This window comes from Stegodyphus dumicola, chromosome 6 (genome assembly GCF_044657685.1).
Source record: "Stegodyphus dumicola isolate Sdum_Otavi_A_Nest chromosome 6, ASM4465768v1".
NCBI classification, from domain to species: Eukaryota; Metazoa; Arthropoda; class Arachnida; order Araneae; family Eresidae; genus Stegodyphus; species Stegodyphus dumicola.
The window spans coordinates 123,738,766-123,754,597 of record NC_140773.1 but is presented as its reverse complement, the minus strand read 5'-3'; the positions used below and the strand labels follow the sequence as shown (position 1 = coordinate 123,754,597).

Sequence of the window (15,832 nt, the reverse complement as noted above, 5' to 3'; positions counted from 1 at the left end):
TCTCTGAAAATTTAACAGACAACATTTTGAAAGAAACACACTGCAGAATTATGTTTTAAATTTTAAAATATGCAAGGTAGTTAGCCGAGGTTCCCACATCTTGTTACCGAATCACATGTGGTAGTGCCTATATCATATCAGGAAAGTGCAATGATAGTATAGGATACCGGACGTCTCTTGCAAAAGCACTTCATTCTCCCAATATATATAATCTTTTTTAATTGTTTATTCTACTGTATCCATTTAAAACATCATATACTCTATAGCTTTTCAAAAATTTAGCATTTTGCTTATGTATGAAGTTTAATTTTAAAAATGTAACGGCAAAATTTTAGGGAAAAAAATTCTAAGCTATAAGCAACTGGTGTAACAATATTGTTTTCAAGTTTTGTTTATATATGTTTTTAAAAATATAACATTAATTACAATTTTCTTAATGATTTTGAAAATATGAGAAAAAAAGTTTTAAAAAAGGGTAATGTGAAAAACACAAATTTGAATTTTTAAATAAAAAACATTATTACTTTTAAATCTTTAAAACTATAATGACAAGTACATTAAAAATGAAACTGAAATAAATTAGATATTGCAAATCATTCAATGCTATATGCTCAATTTATAATCATAATGCACAGCGTTTCAGCAATAAATGAAACAAAATTTACTATACATTAGATAATCCTGTAGTAATATGGACTTAATTAATTTATTGTTTACTTTTAACACCTTTGTGCCGACTGTCACGTCTATGTGCCAGCAACGAACACACTCACCTCCCGGCCGACACTCAGGCGTGACAGAGCATTTTCCTGTTTACTACCGACTGTCACATATTTGTGTCAGTGTCCTGGAACGTTCTTCAAACTATAATTTCTGCCACAAGATGGCACTGTATGTCCATATGGTTTCAGGTACATGTACATTAGACCTTCTACTCGAAATGAGAGAAGCATGACTCACATACACGTATTTTTGATTATATAAACAAACGGGGAACTAAATGTTTCCGAATGGCGTGATTTATTACGTCTCTTTAAATCGCACTTTATTCGCACGTGGTAGTTGTTTATTGTAAGTAGAAGTTTTATATTCACTAAAGCGTTGAGTATTTCGGTTTGCAGTTCAGTTTTTAGAAAATAATTAGATCTTGTTAGACGTGAATTCTTTCTGTTTTTACCGTTGCAATGTCGAAGCGTCAAAAATGTTTAACAGAGCATGAAATAGCAGAAATGATGCAAAATATTTCAGATATTGATTCTGAAATTCTGATATTGATTCTGAAAGATTAACTGAAAGACATTTTCCAAAACTTTGTTCAGAAGAGACTGATAAGAAAATGAGACGACGATGCTTCGTTTGTTCACATTCCCGGAAAAATCCTCCAAAACGGCAAATGAGTTATTACTAGTCCAAGGAATGTAATGTAGGACTGTGTGTAGATCCCTGTTTTCAAATTTTTCATACGAAAAGAGAATTTTAAGTACTATATTTAGTTTTCAGATGTATAATGTTAAAAGTCATAAAATGGTGAGTAATTAAAATAAAATGTGTAAAATATGCATTTAAACAAGAAATAAGGTAATTAAAGTATATATATAACAGATCTATAAAGCATAAGCCGTTTAAATACTCTATAGAGCATTATTCAGGGTTGCCACTCAAACAGGAGAATGAAATTCCCTGACTTTTCCAGGTTTTCCAGGTGTGTTTCAAGAAAATTCCAGTCTATCCACGTAATGTACTTTGGCTACGCTAAGAGGTAAATTAATTATGGTATTACTTGTATTGTATAGCAAATTCACTTAATTATTCAATAAATCCCAGAGGACATTTATTCTTAATTATTCTTGGTATACTTTGTTTGATAATTTTGTTTACTTTTGCACTTAAAGAAACTTAATAAAATTTAAGATATATAAATTGGATAACAAATGTATGTTTTATTTAATTATTACTCATGATCAACACCAGTTCAACACGAGGCTAATCTGGTCCTTATAAATCACAACACAATGCTAAATAGTTAGGTTAGATTTTAGGTAAATTTAATTTGTGTGAGGTATGTTCTTAAAAAGCACCTTAACACTTGAAAACACAAATATAATTATAATAGTTGTTGTTTTCTCCATTGAAGATTGAGATTAGAATCTTCCCAATCTGGAATAAAATAAGGCTATTTTTGCAGACATTCTGCAGCTAAACGAAAGAAAGAAATTTATTTTAATAAAATTGAGGTATTTTATATTTATTTCGCAGCATACATAAGGAAAAAATATGTGCATTAAATTTCGTGATGGTATGTCATCATACTGCTAGAATTAATTTCAAGATTATGCCAGAGAAAATTTCCTGAAATTTGGAAACATTATTTACTAATAATAAATAAATTTAGAGGGAAGAAGCATCATTAAATTATACGAATAACATAAAAATATAGATAATTACTTAAAAATTGAGTTAGAATAATCAACGATATTTTAGCGAATATAGTTATATTACATGGTTAGCCTAGATGACAGATTACTATTTTTTTATTTTACTGCAAAATGGCAAGGTATTTATTAAAAAGAAAAAAAAAAAGTTTAAAAAGATTTTGCGGTAAAATTCTAGTATACGGTAAAGCTTTGGCACGATTTTGAAAATTGTCGCCAAGACCAAAATGACCCGTTTACTGCGCATCATCATGTCGCCAAATCCCATTGTACCATACATGGAGATTATTCTAACCAAAGAACGTCTATGCAAAGAATCTCTAATTCTTTGGTCTATGTAAAGAAGAAAAGGCTCCATACAAGTTAAATGCTATTACGCCGCTAGAATGCGGAGGGAAAATATGCCAAGGGATTTGGCGACGGAACCTGGCGGCCAGTTGTTAGGCGACGTGTGATCTCGCTGTTAGGCGACGTGTGCACCATGTTATTTTCATTTTTGCGATAAATGCTTATCAACGTGGTGTTCACGTCGCTCGCAGTTTGAGACAAAAACATCTCGACGTGCGTGGCACGTCTTTTTAGCGCAAGTGGTTAAAGAAATTTTAAAGGATATTCATTTAATGAACTCTTGATAACGTGACCTTCGAACTTCAACACCGGTTTCGAGCTTTGGCAGCAGATATATCACGCATGCACAGTTGTTTCCCTCTATGATGGAACGGAGCCACGTCTCTTGCAGAGAGGTTTTCCTTCTTTACAATACATATTCTTTGATTCTCACCTCCATGGTACAGTATACTAAGATTAAACCCATTTTGTTTTATACGAGAACAGGTACTTTCTTTAGTTCATGCACTGCACATGCGATTCTCGAGAATACTGGAAACCAAAAGTTGCGGGAAACTTGCTTTGCCTTTCTAAAAGACAATCAAATTGGAGCTTCGAAAATTGGCTCTATGCCAGCTGCCCGAATGACACTCACGTGATACGCAATTCGCCAAAAAAGTTATCTCTTCCGACGTCGGCGCAAAAATCGCTTTTTTTGGCGGGATCATTGTATGAACTTCCCCGACTTTTCCAGATTTTGACAAAAATACTTAAATTCCCTGACTTTTCCCTGAATTTTTTGGTCAATTTTCGAATTCCGACTTTTCCCGGTTCTCCCGGTTTTCCAGGTAGCGTGGCAACCCTGATTATTAAACAATGCGTTGATACTTTGGAAATTTCATGGATTTAGGCTTAGTAGCAAAAATGCTCCCGGCCCTGGAGAGACGCTCGCGTAAGATACTGCCGGCTTCTGCGATAAGCGCACGTTTTCGCTACCCAGCTCGAAGGGGTTAATATTTTACACTAGTTTTTCAGTGGAAATCATTTTGGCTTTAAAAACAGACATATTAAATGTACCAAATATTTAATCTAGTTCTCTTTAAATATAAATAAAATCATAGTAATGAAACCTCACCTTGCTGTTTTTAGTCGGAATGAAGTTTTATTACACGTATCCACTTTCACATCTGCATCAACAGGAAAAGCGAAAATACGTATTGTAATTTCAGTTACATCGCAGCACTGCACACATGTAAAACATCATATTGTTTCTGGAACAACCCACAAATTGAAAAAAAAAATCAAATTTAAAGTGCCCGACCACGAAAAAAGCACAGTATATACCAAGATTTTAAGTCAATAATTGCAGTTCAATCAACTCTCTCGTAGCAATGGCGACTAACAATAACTTTTGAGCCAATGCTGCCCTCAAACCCAAAGAAAGGTGCACTCTCTGTATTGACATCACACGCTCTACGTCACTGAGCTGTAAGGCCTTGTTCTCGAAAGCCATGAATAATATCATTTGTAACAGGTATACCACATTTCAAAACATGCTGATATATAAATTTTTATATATAAAAAAAAAGATCTTTATTCAAAGTTACTGATATAAATTCTTATATATCAGTAACTTTGAATAAAGATCTCTAAATTTTGCAAGTAAGTCTAAAAGTACATTTATTTTAAAATGACAGTAACAATTCTACAGGTAATAATTCAAATGTTTTCCAAAAATTTTTAAAAGTTAATTCAAAATAAATTGGAAAACTGTATGAATATTATTTAGATTAAACCTAAATTTTGAACTGCAAAAGATGAAATCAAATAAGTTAAATTTAAAAAGGAATACAATTAAATATATGACAAATTAAATTAACACTGCAGGGTTAAAAGTTTGAGTGCTAATTTTAAAAACAGTGCTGCTGTGATTATTATAAAACTTGGCAGTTCACCATAATTTGAGGCACAGAATTGGAAAATGGAGAAAAATTTGCATGCCATGACAGAAAAAGTCTGGCTTTATATCGAAATACATCCATCAGAACAAAGCTGGACAAAAATGTAATATATATCCTAAGCCTCATATTTGTGACATGAAAAATGCAAGTTGAATTTCATCAATCGGTCAACTAGATATAAGATAAAAAAACTGGCTCCCCTCCTTTTAAACTGAATGTACATATATGAATTTATGTGTTCTTAAATCATGTTAAAATGTACATATCCTACATGTACATTAAATTTAAAAAAAAAAAAAAAACTCCTTCAGATGTATGTAACAAGGGCAGAAACATTCATTTACCCATGCTTCAAAGTTAATTAATTTGAAGGTTATGTGCAATTGCTAAAACCTTCAAATACCGTCAATGTATTAGCAAATGTTCATACATAGCACATTATAAAAGTAAATCAAATAATAAATATTACCAGAAAATTACTGAGCATAGCACAAAGCTCATTATAAGCAACATCTTCATTTTGGGATAACACAGATTGGTCAAAAAGCAAAGAATCAATATCATCTATAAATAACAGACATGGACATCTGAAAAAGCAAATAGCATAATAAAAACACACATAAAAATTACCATTCTGAACATGCCATCATAATTATTAAAAAACTTACTCTTTTGCAGCTTGACTAAATATCTTTCTCAATTTACTTTTAAATCCCCCTTCACTGCTAAAATAATAATAATAATAATAAATTACATAAAAAGTTAGCAACAGAAAATCTATAATTAATAAAAAGCATCTGAAGGTAAAGCAATACATAGGACTGAACAAATAAAATATCATTAATGCATTTAAAGCTGTAGAAAAAAGAGATAGAGGGCGCTGTGCCACCTGTATATTTAGCTAATTAAGAGTTTTTTCTGAGAGAGTGGTTGAGTATGGTCATATACAGAGGTGTTTTATTAAACAGTTATTATGTAACTCAAACCAGTCTGTAATATACTTGTAAATATATTTGATTCATAAAGTAGTTAGAAGAAATGAAGTGGTTTTATTTAACACAATACGACATCAAGATCCACCGATGTGAATATGGAATATAAGTAAGTTTATTTCACAAGATTTGTGGTGACATCTGGCCGTAAGGGAGGTGAGTAATTTGATTTATCTGCATAAAGTTTATTTTTGGAAATTAAAATGAGTTTGGAAGAAACCTTAGAGAGAAATAGAAAAATTAGAGCTTCGGTCTGAACCAGTGTAACAAAATTAATAAGGAAACTGAAAACGAAAATCCAAACATAGAAGCGTTGAAGGAATTGCTTTCAGTGTTAATCAAGAGAAAAACTAGTTTGTTAAAATATGATGAAGTTATTAATGCCCAATTTAGAAGTGGAGAGATGCTGGCCATTCTAAAGCAAAAGACGATTATGAAAATGGCAAGACAGCTTTAAAATACAGTCTTTGTGCCATCAGAAAATAATTTACAGACTTCGTAACTACTGTTAATCAAAGAAATTTTACATTTTCATTAGTCTTTTCTTATTTTAACAGAAATTTCAAATTGATGTAGCTGAAACATGAAATAATTGTTGGACGTGAAACAATATAAAATATGTCTTTTTCATATAAAATTAAGCAGTGGGATTACTTTTTATTTTCATAAACACTCATTTCTATTTGAACTATACTAGATAAATGAAATTGAGTTTTAATTGTGTTGATTCTGAAATGAAAGAAATGTTCTTGTTTTTATATTTACTGTAAAAAATTACTGTTTTTATATTTACTAGTAAATAAAAGATTATTTTCTTTTCTAAACAAATCATACAATTATTTCTCCTCAATTCAATTACACTAAAAAAAGGTTTGTTCAATTTGTATCAAGTAATAAAATAAAATTAATACTAAAATAAATATTAATAATTTTTTGGCAATTTACAGTAAAAAGCAAATCAATAGAGTATGACACTATTTATGATTTTAATAAAGAAATGAAGGTCCACTTGTCCAGCATCAGAGCCATGCCATCAGATTTTAATACTTGTCATAAATTTCAGCACTGTTTCTACTAAACATTTTTATTACCTTTCAAATCCTTATTTCTGCAGTATTTGTACCCCATTACTAGCAAGTGCATGAATCAGCAAGAAATGATATGACTCTGTGCTGTACAGATTCATCTAGATTAAATTAACAGCTTTTTAAAAGTATGCATTATAAAACATCTTTTCATATTATCCGAATCAAAGCAAAAATTGGAATCTATTAAAAAACAAGATTAATTTTGGATAACATAGAAATAATTAATAATCTAAAAAACTAGAACATTAGTTATCAGATTTTTTTGGTTAACTCGAACTTGTTTTCATATTTATGTTAAGCGTGAAAAACTGTATGAAAAAGCATATCTCATGTACCCATTTTTATCCCAAAATATATTTCTGAATCTTCACCTTTGCTCAATAAAAATCATATTAAAATAATTCCAAATGCACAAGTTTAAAAACAGTTCAGATTCCATTATGCAGAAACTTAGGAATAGTAAAAAAACCCCACTGATATTTTTCTGATGTTAATAATTCTCAATAATATTTTTTTTTAATTTTGCTTTAACTATTACATATTTATCATTACTGATATCATTCACTTCAGAATACAATAAACAGTGCACTTACCTTGTCATATGTGTTGATTAAAAGTTATGAAATTTTTCAAATAAACAGCTGAGTTTCATTCAGTTCACCTTAGGAGCTAATAACTTTATTTAAGCTTTGCTATGAAGGTTACGGTACAGTTTATATTCTCGGGAATAAGTAATGCAGATTTCCTGTAACCGATCTTTGGCAATAATAATTGTTTTATGAACTGGGATTATTAATTTGTAAAAATTTATTTTGTTTTTACATAATAAACTGGATAAAACTGTATTAAATTTAAATTTTACTGTTGAGGTTAGTAAAATGCCTTAAATAAATGCACAAATATTTAAATTATAGGATTTAAACTAATTAGCTAAAGAAATTAATTACATGGAATTTTTATTTAATATAATTATTTAAATATGTTGAAGCTCTACTATGTAAGAGTTATTTTTAATTTATAGTTTAAAAATTCGATTAAACTAATTTGTCAGTGAAGAAATAATTGTGAAAGAAAATGCATATTTTAATAACTAAATATAAATTTGTGACGTATCTTCTAGAGCCACGTTTTCAAACAATTTTTTTTTTTACCCAGAAATATTTGTTCACTACTGCACACTAAACAACAAATTACTAAACTGAAAATTAAAATAAAATTTAGTGAAAGATGTTGATTACAAATTGAATTACGTTGATTTGCAAAATGTGTTTATTCAGAAATGTTTCATGCTTTGTTAATACAGGAAAAATGTTCAAATAGGTAAATATTCCATATATAGTATAAGAATAGATTCTTTTAATCTAATTTTCAAATCTAAAATCTACTAATGCTGCATATTTTCTGGGGGGAAAAAAAGCTTTTACAAGAGGGAAAAATAGAAAAGAAAAAAAAAAAAGATATTAAAAGCCAAATTGTTAAAACATTTGTTAAAAAAAATATTCCAACCAAATAAAAAATTATTTTTAAAAAATTATTTCAATTTTTGGGAAACTAAACATTGGTGTTAAATCAAAAAATGAAATTACCTTTTCATTAAGCTAATAATAACTCAAACTTTTAATATAATTCATAAATTTTAATTGAAAAATATAAGTGTCTTTAAATATTAAGTTCTAAAATAGAGTCCTAAAGTATGAGAGCAAAATTATATTGCACCTGAAGAGGGAATATTAAAAAATACATGCAATGGAATATGCTAAGAAAATGACAGATGATCAGTTTTGGATGATGTGTAATACAATCTGCATTTGCAGGTATGTTATACTTTATACATCATTGTTACATATAAGTCGCAGCATGACATTAAATCAATATTGCAGTGTGACTACAAAATGTCATAGTAGACCATTACAACAATACTGCAGTGTGACTTCACATTAACGTTCCAGCATGACTTCACATTAATGTTGCAGCGAGACTTCACATTAATGTCACAACATGATGTCACAATACAACACTGAATAAATATCATCGTATGGGTGACCAGACAAAAGCCCACTGAACGAAAGTGCACGTGACAAAAGCCCACAAAAAAGACCCCACTGAGATAATTGCCCACGCGACAAATACCCACATCGATGAAAGCACACATTGATGAAAGCCCACACTGATAAAAGCTCACGTTGATAAAAGCTCACATAGATATAAGCCCATACTGATAAAAGCGCACATAATCAAAAGAGATTTATGCTTTTTTAATTATTTTTATATATTTATAATTTTAATTATAATAAATGGAGTATTCAGATCTGAATTCTAATGTCTCAAAAATGTCTGTTTGTTATTTTATCACAACTTTGTTTGTTTAATTTATTAGGTTGAAAGCAAACTTTCTGCTCTCTGATTAAGTGATTAGCTATAACGTTTCGATGATAAATCTGAAATTGCATTTTATTATTTATTTCCTTATTTAACTTTAGTATGTGTATGTGAAAATGAAAAATATCATTGTGGAGTTTCTCACATGCTATTTTTAAGGTAATATGGCTGAGATTAAGTATAATTATGTTTCATTATTAAAACTATTAATTTTAAAATTAAAAACACTTGAATTTTATTTTATTTCTTTTTAGTTTTTCCTTTAGTTCCTTTTTAGTTTAGGAATATTAAAATAGTTTAGGAATATTAAAAGAGAATTAAAATTACTATTAAAGAATATAAAAGCACAATGAAAACTTTAATAAGGGATATTTTATTCTTTACTTTAGACTGAGCTTATTATCAAACTTTCAAAGTTTAAACATATTTCTCATTGAAAGCTGTTTTGAATGTAACAATTTTAATTTGGCAATTTTCTAGAGATATTTTTTTTTTAGATTTCTGAATAAATTAAAACTGTCAGCTGACACCCTGTCAGAAAATGAATTCCAAATGTAACCTTTTAATCTTTCAACTACAACAATTTGGAATAGTGTTTTAAATTTTCATTTTATTTATTTATTTTTTGGGGGGGGGGATGGAACAACTCTTAGAAGTCAACATATCTACAAATTTAAGTACAATCACCTCAAACTATAGTAATAAATATGTAGCATTTTATTAGAGATTGTGAAGATGGCAGAGAAAAATAATAACATCTAATAAAATTTTGTAGCTACATAAATATATATTTATAGTCATCAGGTCCAAAGTTCATCATTTTTAGATTCTACGTATACATATTATATAAATTCATCATTCATTAATGGAATTATGTATAGTAATAGAAAATTAGTATTAATGTTTCAAATTGTAATTTTTTAATAATTTATCTTGCATTTGCTGTATATTTGTTCAAGATGTATGGATATCAGTTATATAACATGGAAAATACACAGAAAGCAGCAAATCTTATATAAAAGCTGATTGTGAAAGAAAAATTACAGTGCTTTTAATTACAGTTATAGTGGTTTAAGTCTTCCTATTGTAAATAGCAGTTTTCTAATCAACATTAGATTAAATTAATTCCATTATCCATTAGAAAATAATTATAGTAAATTATATCTATTGGGGACATTTCTAAGAGGTCACCTTTTGAAAGAGACCTGCATTTTTTGTGAACATAAACGAAAATTGCCAGCGAATATCACATTTCTAAGATCACCATATCTACAACCAAAATCCTTTAAAACTGTGAATCAAATAATTGTTACATTCAAAGCAGCTTTCAATGAGAAATATGTTTAAACTTTGATAATAAGCTCAGTCTAAAGTAAAGAATAAAATATCTCTTAGCCAAGTTTTCATTGTGCTTAACTGTTTTAATATTCCTAAACTAAAAAGGAACTAAAGGAAAAACTAAAAAGGAACTAAAGGAAAAACTAAAAAGGAACTAAAGGAAAAACTAAAAAAAAAAAAAAAATAAATAAATAAATAAATAAAATAAAATAAAATTCAAGTGCTTTTAATTAAAAAGTTAATAGTTTTAATAATGAAACATAATTATACTTAATCTCAGCCATATTACCTTAAAAATAGCATGTGAGAAACTCCATAATATTTTTCATTTTCACAAACAAATACCAAAGTTAAATAAGTAAATAAATAATAAAATGCAATTTCAGATTTATCATCGAAACGTTATAGCTAATCACTTAATCAGAAGTCAAGTCAAGTCATCCGTTCTAACTTTTGGTGTCTACTACATAGAGTATAAACCAATATTTCTTCGGCCTCGGCCAATAACGTTTATTTATAAATAAAGAGATGTGTAAGCACCGCCCCTGCGGGCGAAAGAATGACATAGGTGGCAAAGTAAGGCATTAATTAAAGTAAGGTAGCATCATAAAATCTTCTTCAGCATGTAAGAATTTGCTGAGTAGTGAGAGTAGAAAGTTTGCTTTCAACCTAATAAACTAAACAAATAAAGTAGTGATAAAATATACAAACAGACATATTTGAGACATTAAAATTTAGATCCGAATACTCCATTTATTATAATTAAAATTATAAATATATAAAAAGAATTAAAAAAGCATAAATCTCTTTTGATTATGTGCGCTTTTATCAGTATGGGCTTATATCTATGTGAGCTTTTATCAACGTGAGCTTTTATCAGTGTGGGCTTTCATCAATGTGTGCTTTCATCGATGTGGGTATTTGTCGCGTGGGCAATTATCATAGTAGGCTTTTGTCGCGTGCACTTTCGTCCAGTGGGCTTTCGTCTGGGAATCCATCGTATGGTATCACAACAAGCAGACATAAGGACACACCTGCAATGTCACTGTGGCATTATGACTTGGATGTGACATTGCAAATATCACAGTGTAATATGTTTGCAATGTTACAGTGGTACACTATGCTGTTGGGAAGCATTAACAAATTTGAATATTATAAGAATACAAATTTGATCAAACAGAGAGGTATAAAATCGAGGAGAGAGAGACTCCTCTGCACATATTCAACCAAGGAAGTCAAGATGAAGTCCTGTAATGCTATGTAAGATCCTTTAGTGATGCATATGGATTCAATTTGTCTATTCATGGGTGATAATTAATATCTACATTCAGCAAACTTGCTTGAAAATTTGTTTTAAATCAAAGTCATTTAGTGAATAAACTGGCCAATCAAATCTCTTGCTCTGAATCCCATTTGGAACTTTTGCTGCATGAGATTGCTGTCAGAGATAACAAGACCATATTTGCAGAGAAGTAAAACTTACTCAACAAATCTCTAATTAACCAACTTATTGAATATACAAATCCCCATTACAATATATGTGCAGGAGTTAGTAAAGAACACATTACCCACTTTAACCCTTTGGCAGTTGCAAGATTAAGCAATTCTTAAGTCCTAAATGTGCACGATATCTGTAAGTCATAAATATGTATTATGATCTGTGTTCATTTATGCTCATTGCTGCAAGTTGAGCTCCTTGGTTAATGGCTAAAATCTGGATTTGTTTTTGATATTCTTACTATTTCATAAAGTTTTGCTGCCCCATATTATTTCAAATAAATTATCTCATAATATATGTTCTTTATGTTCTTTCTTGAACAATTATATTTCCTAATTGAGGTTTAAAGTTTCAAATTCAATGGCTCCTAGAGGAGAAATGCTTTTGTGGAGGACTTTTATGGGAAACTGATTCATATTTCGATTATAGTTAAATTATGAAGAATCCTAAGCAGCCAGCCCATATTAGGATTTCAAACCTAGCCCTAGCTTGGATTTCAGTCCAATCTTTTTAAGATGTATTACTTCGAAATATACACATAATAATAATGCACAAAATGTTTATATTTGCATGATATTTTAAAATAGATTCAAAATATAGTTAATTTCTTTCACTGAACACATGTTATCATATTCTGCTATTTATGTATTGAAATTAATTCAAAAGTAATTGCTTAAATACCTATGTTTTATGACAAAAATAGGTATCTTATATTCCATTTGAATAGCTTCTGCAACAGAGCTTTTCCCAGTACCACTTGGGCCTAGTAGCAATAAACCTCTTACATGCTCTTCAGGATCTAAAATTTAAAATATTATGTTGTTTCAATTTATAATGTAACTGTGGCATAGAAATAAATATAATATGCAATATACACAAATGATTAATTGCAAATAATGATAGCAAATAATTTTAAAAGAATATATAATATTGACCTAATAGCTGATACAAGTTTTTCTTTTCTTAGAAACATGAATTTTATGTATTCTAAAATATAAACTCCTCCCTTTTGTAACTGTGAAAAGTAGATTTATAAGAAATCAGTGAAACCTTATCTCAGTTAAAAAGGATATAATTATAAATAAAATAAAGTGGTAGCACAAGACTGAAATTACAAAACATGACATAAATCACCGTCTTTCATTCAAGTTTAAAATCAGCAGGAATTAGTTTCTATATATCTAAATTTAAAAGCAATAAGAACTATGTATTTAAAAACCATAAAAACTCCCACTTCCTCTCCTGCTTATTAACAGAAAAAAATTAAACATTATTAAAATATATCTTATTAATCATTTGTTTAAAGAGCTTTATTGACAACTTTTAGACTACACAGCCTTTACTAACAAATTCTGAGATTACACCCATGCAGCAAGTTTATTCTCCATGATTTGAACACAAGCCAAATTACCAGTGTCAGCTGTTTTATCTGCTTGGTAACTACAGGCACAAAAAGGATAAATGAAAATGTGCAGGACAACAGCAGTGATAGCAGATAATATCAGCCAAAAAAACACAAAGTTCCAACTTTTCTTAACACAAGCTTAAACTTCATCTTGAGCTGGACATCCTTCTCAGTAATGCATCAGGTAATCTGCTCACCCGACAACTCAAGTGCCCAATAGGTTCGTTTGCCTGGAATCTTCTAGAGATGTATTGTTAGTGCTTCCAGTCACTAACTGAGTGCAGGGGGAGAGGGAGTAACTTTGTCTCCCAAATTCTGTGCACAGAACCCAAAGAAAGAATGCAAAAAGTAATGCTTATTGGTGAAGCATTATTGCTGAAATACTATAGATAAAATTAAAACATTAAATTGTGTCTCATTCATCTAGTCTCTTACTATCTCTCCTGTTTCATACCTTAAAACATATTAGGTGGGTGCATTACGGGTTACACATATTACTCGTACTTTTGAAAAGTGGCTCAAATGTGCAAAGCTGTATCTTCAAAAAGGGGTCCTTTTAATTGATGATTATTTGATGTAGAAAGACAAAAAATAGCAGTACTGATATTATGAGAAGCACATAACTTTGAATTGTGGAGGATACACAAACACTGTACCTGCAACTGGACAACACCACCTTTAGATCCAAAGGGAACAGTCATGGACCTGATACTAAAAAAAAAAATTTAAAAAAAAATAATAATAAAGACAGAAAGAAAAGGATTTTGCTGTAGTAATAGATAATATTGAATGAAACACTCACCAAGCTTACAAAACAGCAGCACAAATTATTCAAGAGAAAGGCAAAATCATCCTGCAATGACTAGCTGCCAAGCTCTACACCAAGTTATAAAGAAAAAGAGCTCATAAACAAGTTTTGCATTCACTACCAATTAGTTTGAAAAATATTGATATTCCATTAGAAATTGGAACTATTGGTGATGAATAATTTCTAATACATGTAAGAATTTACACACAGCTGGGAGATCTGGAAGTGACATCACTCAAGGTTGCTACCAGCACATTATCAGATGAGCAGTGGGTGTGGATGAGAGCAAGACGGTCAGAACAGAAGACATGAGACAGATGAGCCTTACAAAAGTTTTGGAAGTAGATGGCCTTCCAGATAATAGTGTTCAGCCAGCATTTGAGCATATTTGAACTTTGTGCAAGAGACGATAGAGTACGATACATGCAAGGGATATCCAGTGAAATGGGTTATGTGACTGTGAACGTGTACGGACTATCATAGTCTTGTGGGGTTGTCCAGCAACTTTGTACCAAATCCTAGCTAGCCACTTTTATTTATTTAATCACAATAGTTTAGTTAATAAAAAGTTAATAAAGTAGCACATTTTAAATTTTCTATTGTGCTCTCTGTTTACACTCCACAAGAAAACTGGCCCCCGACTATAGAGAGTGAATCAAGGAATTTCCTGAACTGATCCTGAAAATTGAAATCGATAGCACTCAAGCCAATAGCAGCATGCGAACTGTGACTGTTTGACTGTAAGTGTTTTGATTGTGAGTTCTAGCGAACTGTGGATTACAACTTCATGACAATCTATCTTTTGGGTGAGTAGTGAAACCTTCTTTTTAATATGAAGTTAGCTGAAATTCCAGAATTGGAAGCAGTTTTTAAGAATGGTAAAACTTCTGAAATCAGAACTTTGTATAAACTTACTTTTAATTTTAAGGGTGACAGAAATAAAAGGAAAAGATTAAGTGAGTTTTCTGGCTTTATATTTTAACCAAATTATGAAGAATTTAACAAGAAAGTAGATACTGTACAGAATAATTTTACTTTATATGAGTTAATTAAAGTTTTTTAGGTACTATGCATAAATTTAGAGTTCAAAAACAGAAATAGTAACATGAATTGTCGCTTTGCTATGCTATTTATCTGTATTATTGTCAAAATGTTTTGCATGAAGAAAATAGTAATAATGAAAATGAAACTATTAAGCCCAATAGAATTTCCAAAGAAATGCTTGATGATAATCAAACAGTCAATCCTGGTTTTGATGAGTCTCAAGTAAATAAAAGTGTGCATCTTTCAATTCAAGAATATTTTAAACCTCCCATCAATTTTTCCAATACTGAAAATATTGTTATTCCTTTTTCTGGAAACGCATATAAAAATTTTGATAAATGGATTGATGAGTTTGAAGATGTTATATATTCTTCAAAATTTAGTGATTTGCATAAGCTAGTTTTCACTAAAAAGTCACTGAAAGGTAAAGCAAAATTACTTGTTCAAAGTGAACCCAAAACTGTAAGCTAAAAAAATCATTTGAAATCTCAATTTGGTCGAGCTTTTAATTCAGCTGAATTGCACAAAATGTTGTCTAAATGTAAATTAATGCCTAATGA

At 29.9% G+C, this 15,832-nt stretch overlaps 1 protein-coding gene across 7 annotated transcripts in view; it reads right to left on the bottom strand.

The window, feature by feature from the left end:
* LOC118190863 (ATPase family gene 2 protein homolog A) overlaps positions 1-15,832 on the bottom strand; it is a 99,702-nt gene that overhangs the window by 55,230 nt on the left and 28,640 nt on the right. For all 7 annotated transcript variants that reach the window (XR_015041714.1, XM_085818885.1, XM_035361648.2 and 4 more), the window contains 3 exons: positions 12,697-12,814; positions 5,389-5,445; positions 5,190-5,307 (listed from right to left, as the gene is read on the bottom strand). Coding sequence is in view for 6 of the 7 variants with exons in the window: in XM_085818885.1 (XP_085675011.1) it covers positions 5,190-5,307; positions 5,389-5,445; positions 12,697-12,814 (293 nt within the window). In the remaining variant the exon portion in view is untranslated. The remainder of the gene's footprint in view (positions 1-5,189; positions 5,308-5,388; positions 5,446-12,696; positions 12,815-15,832) is intronic.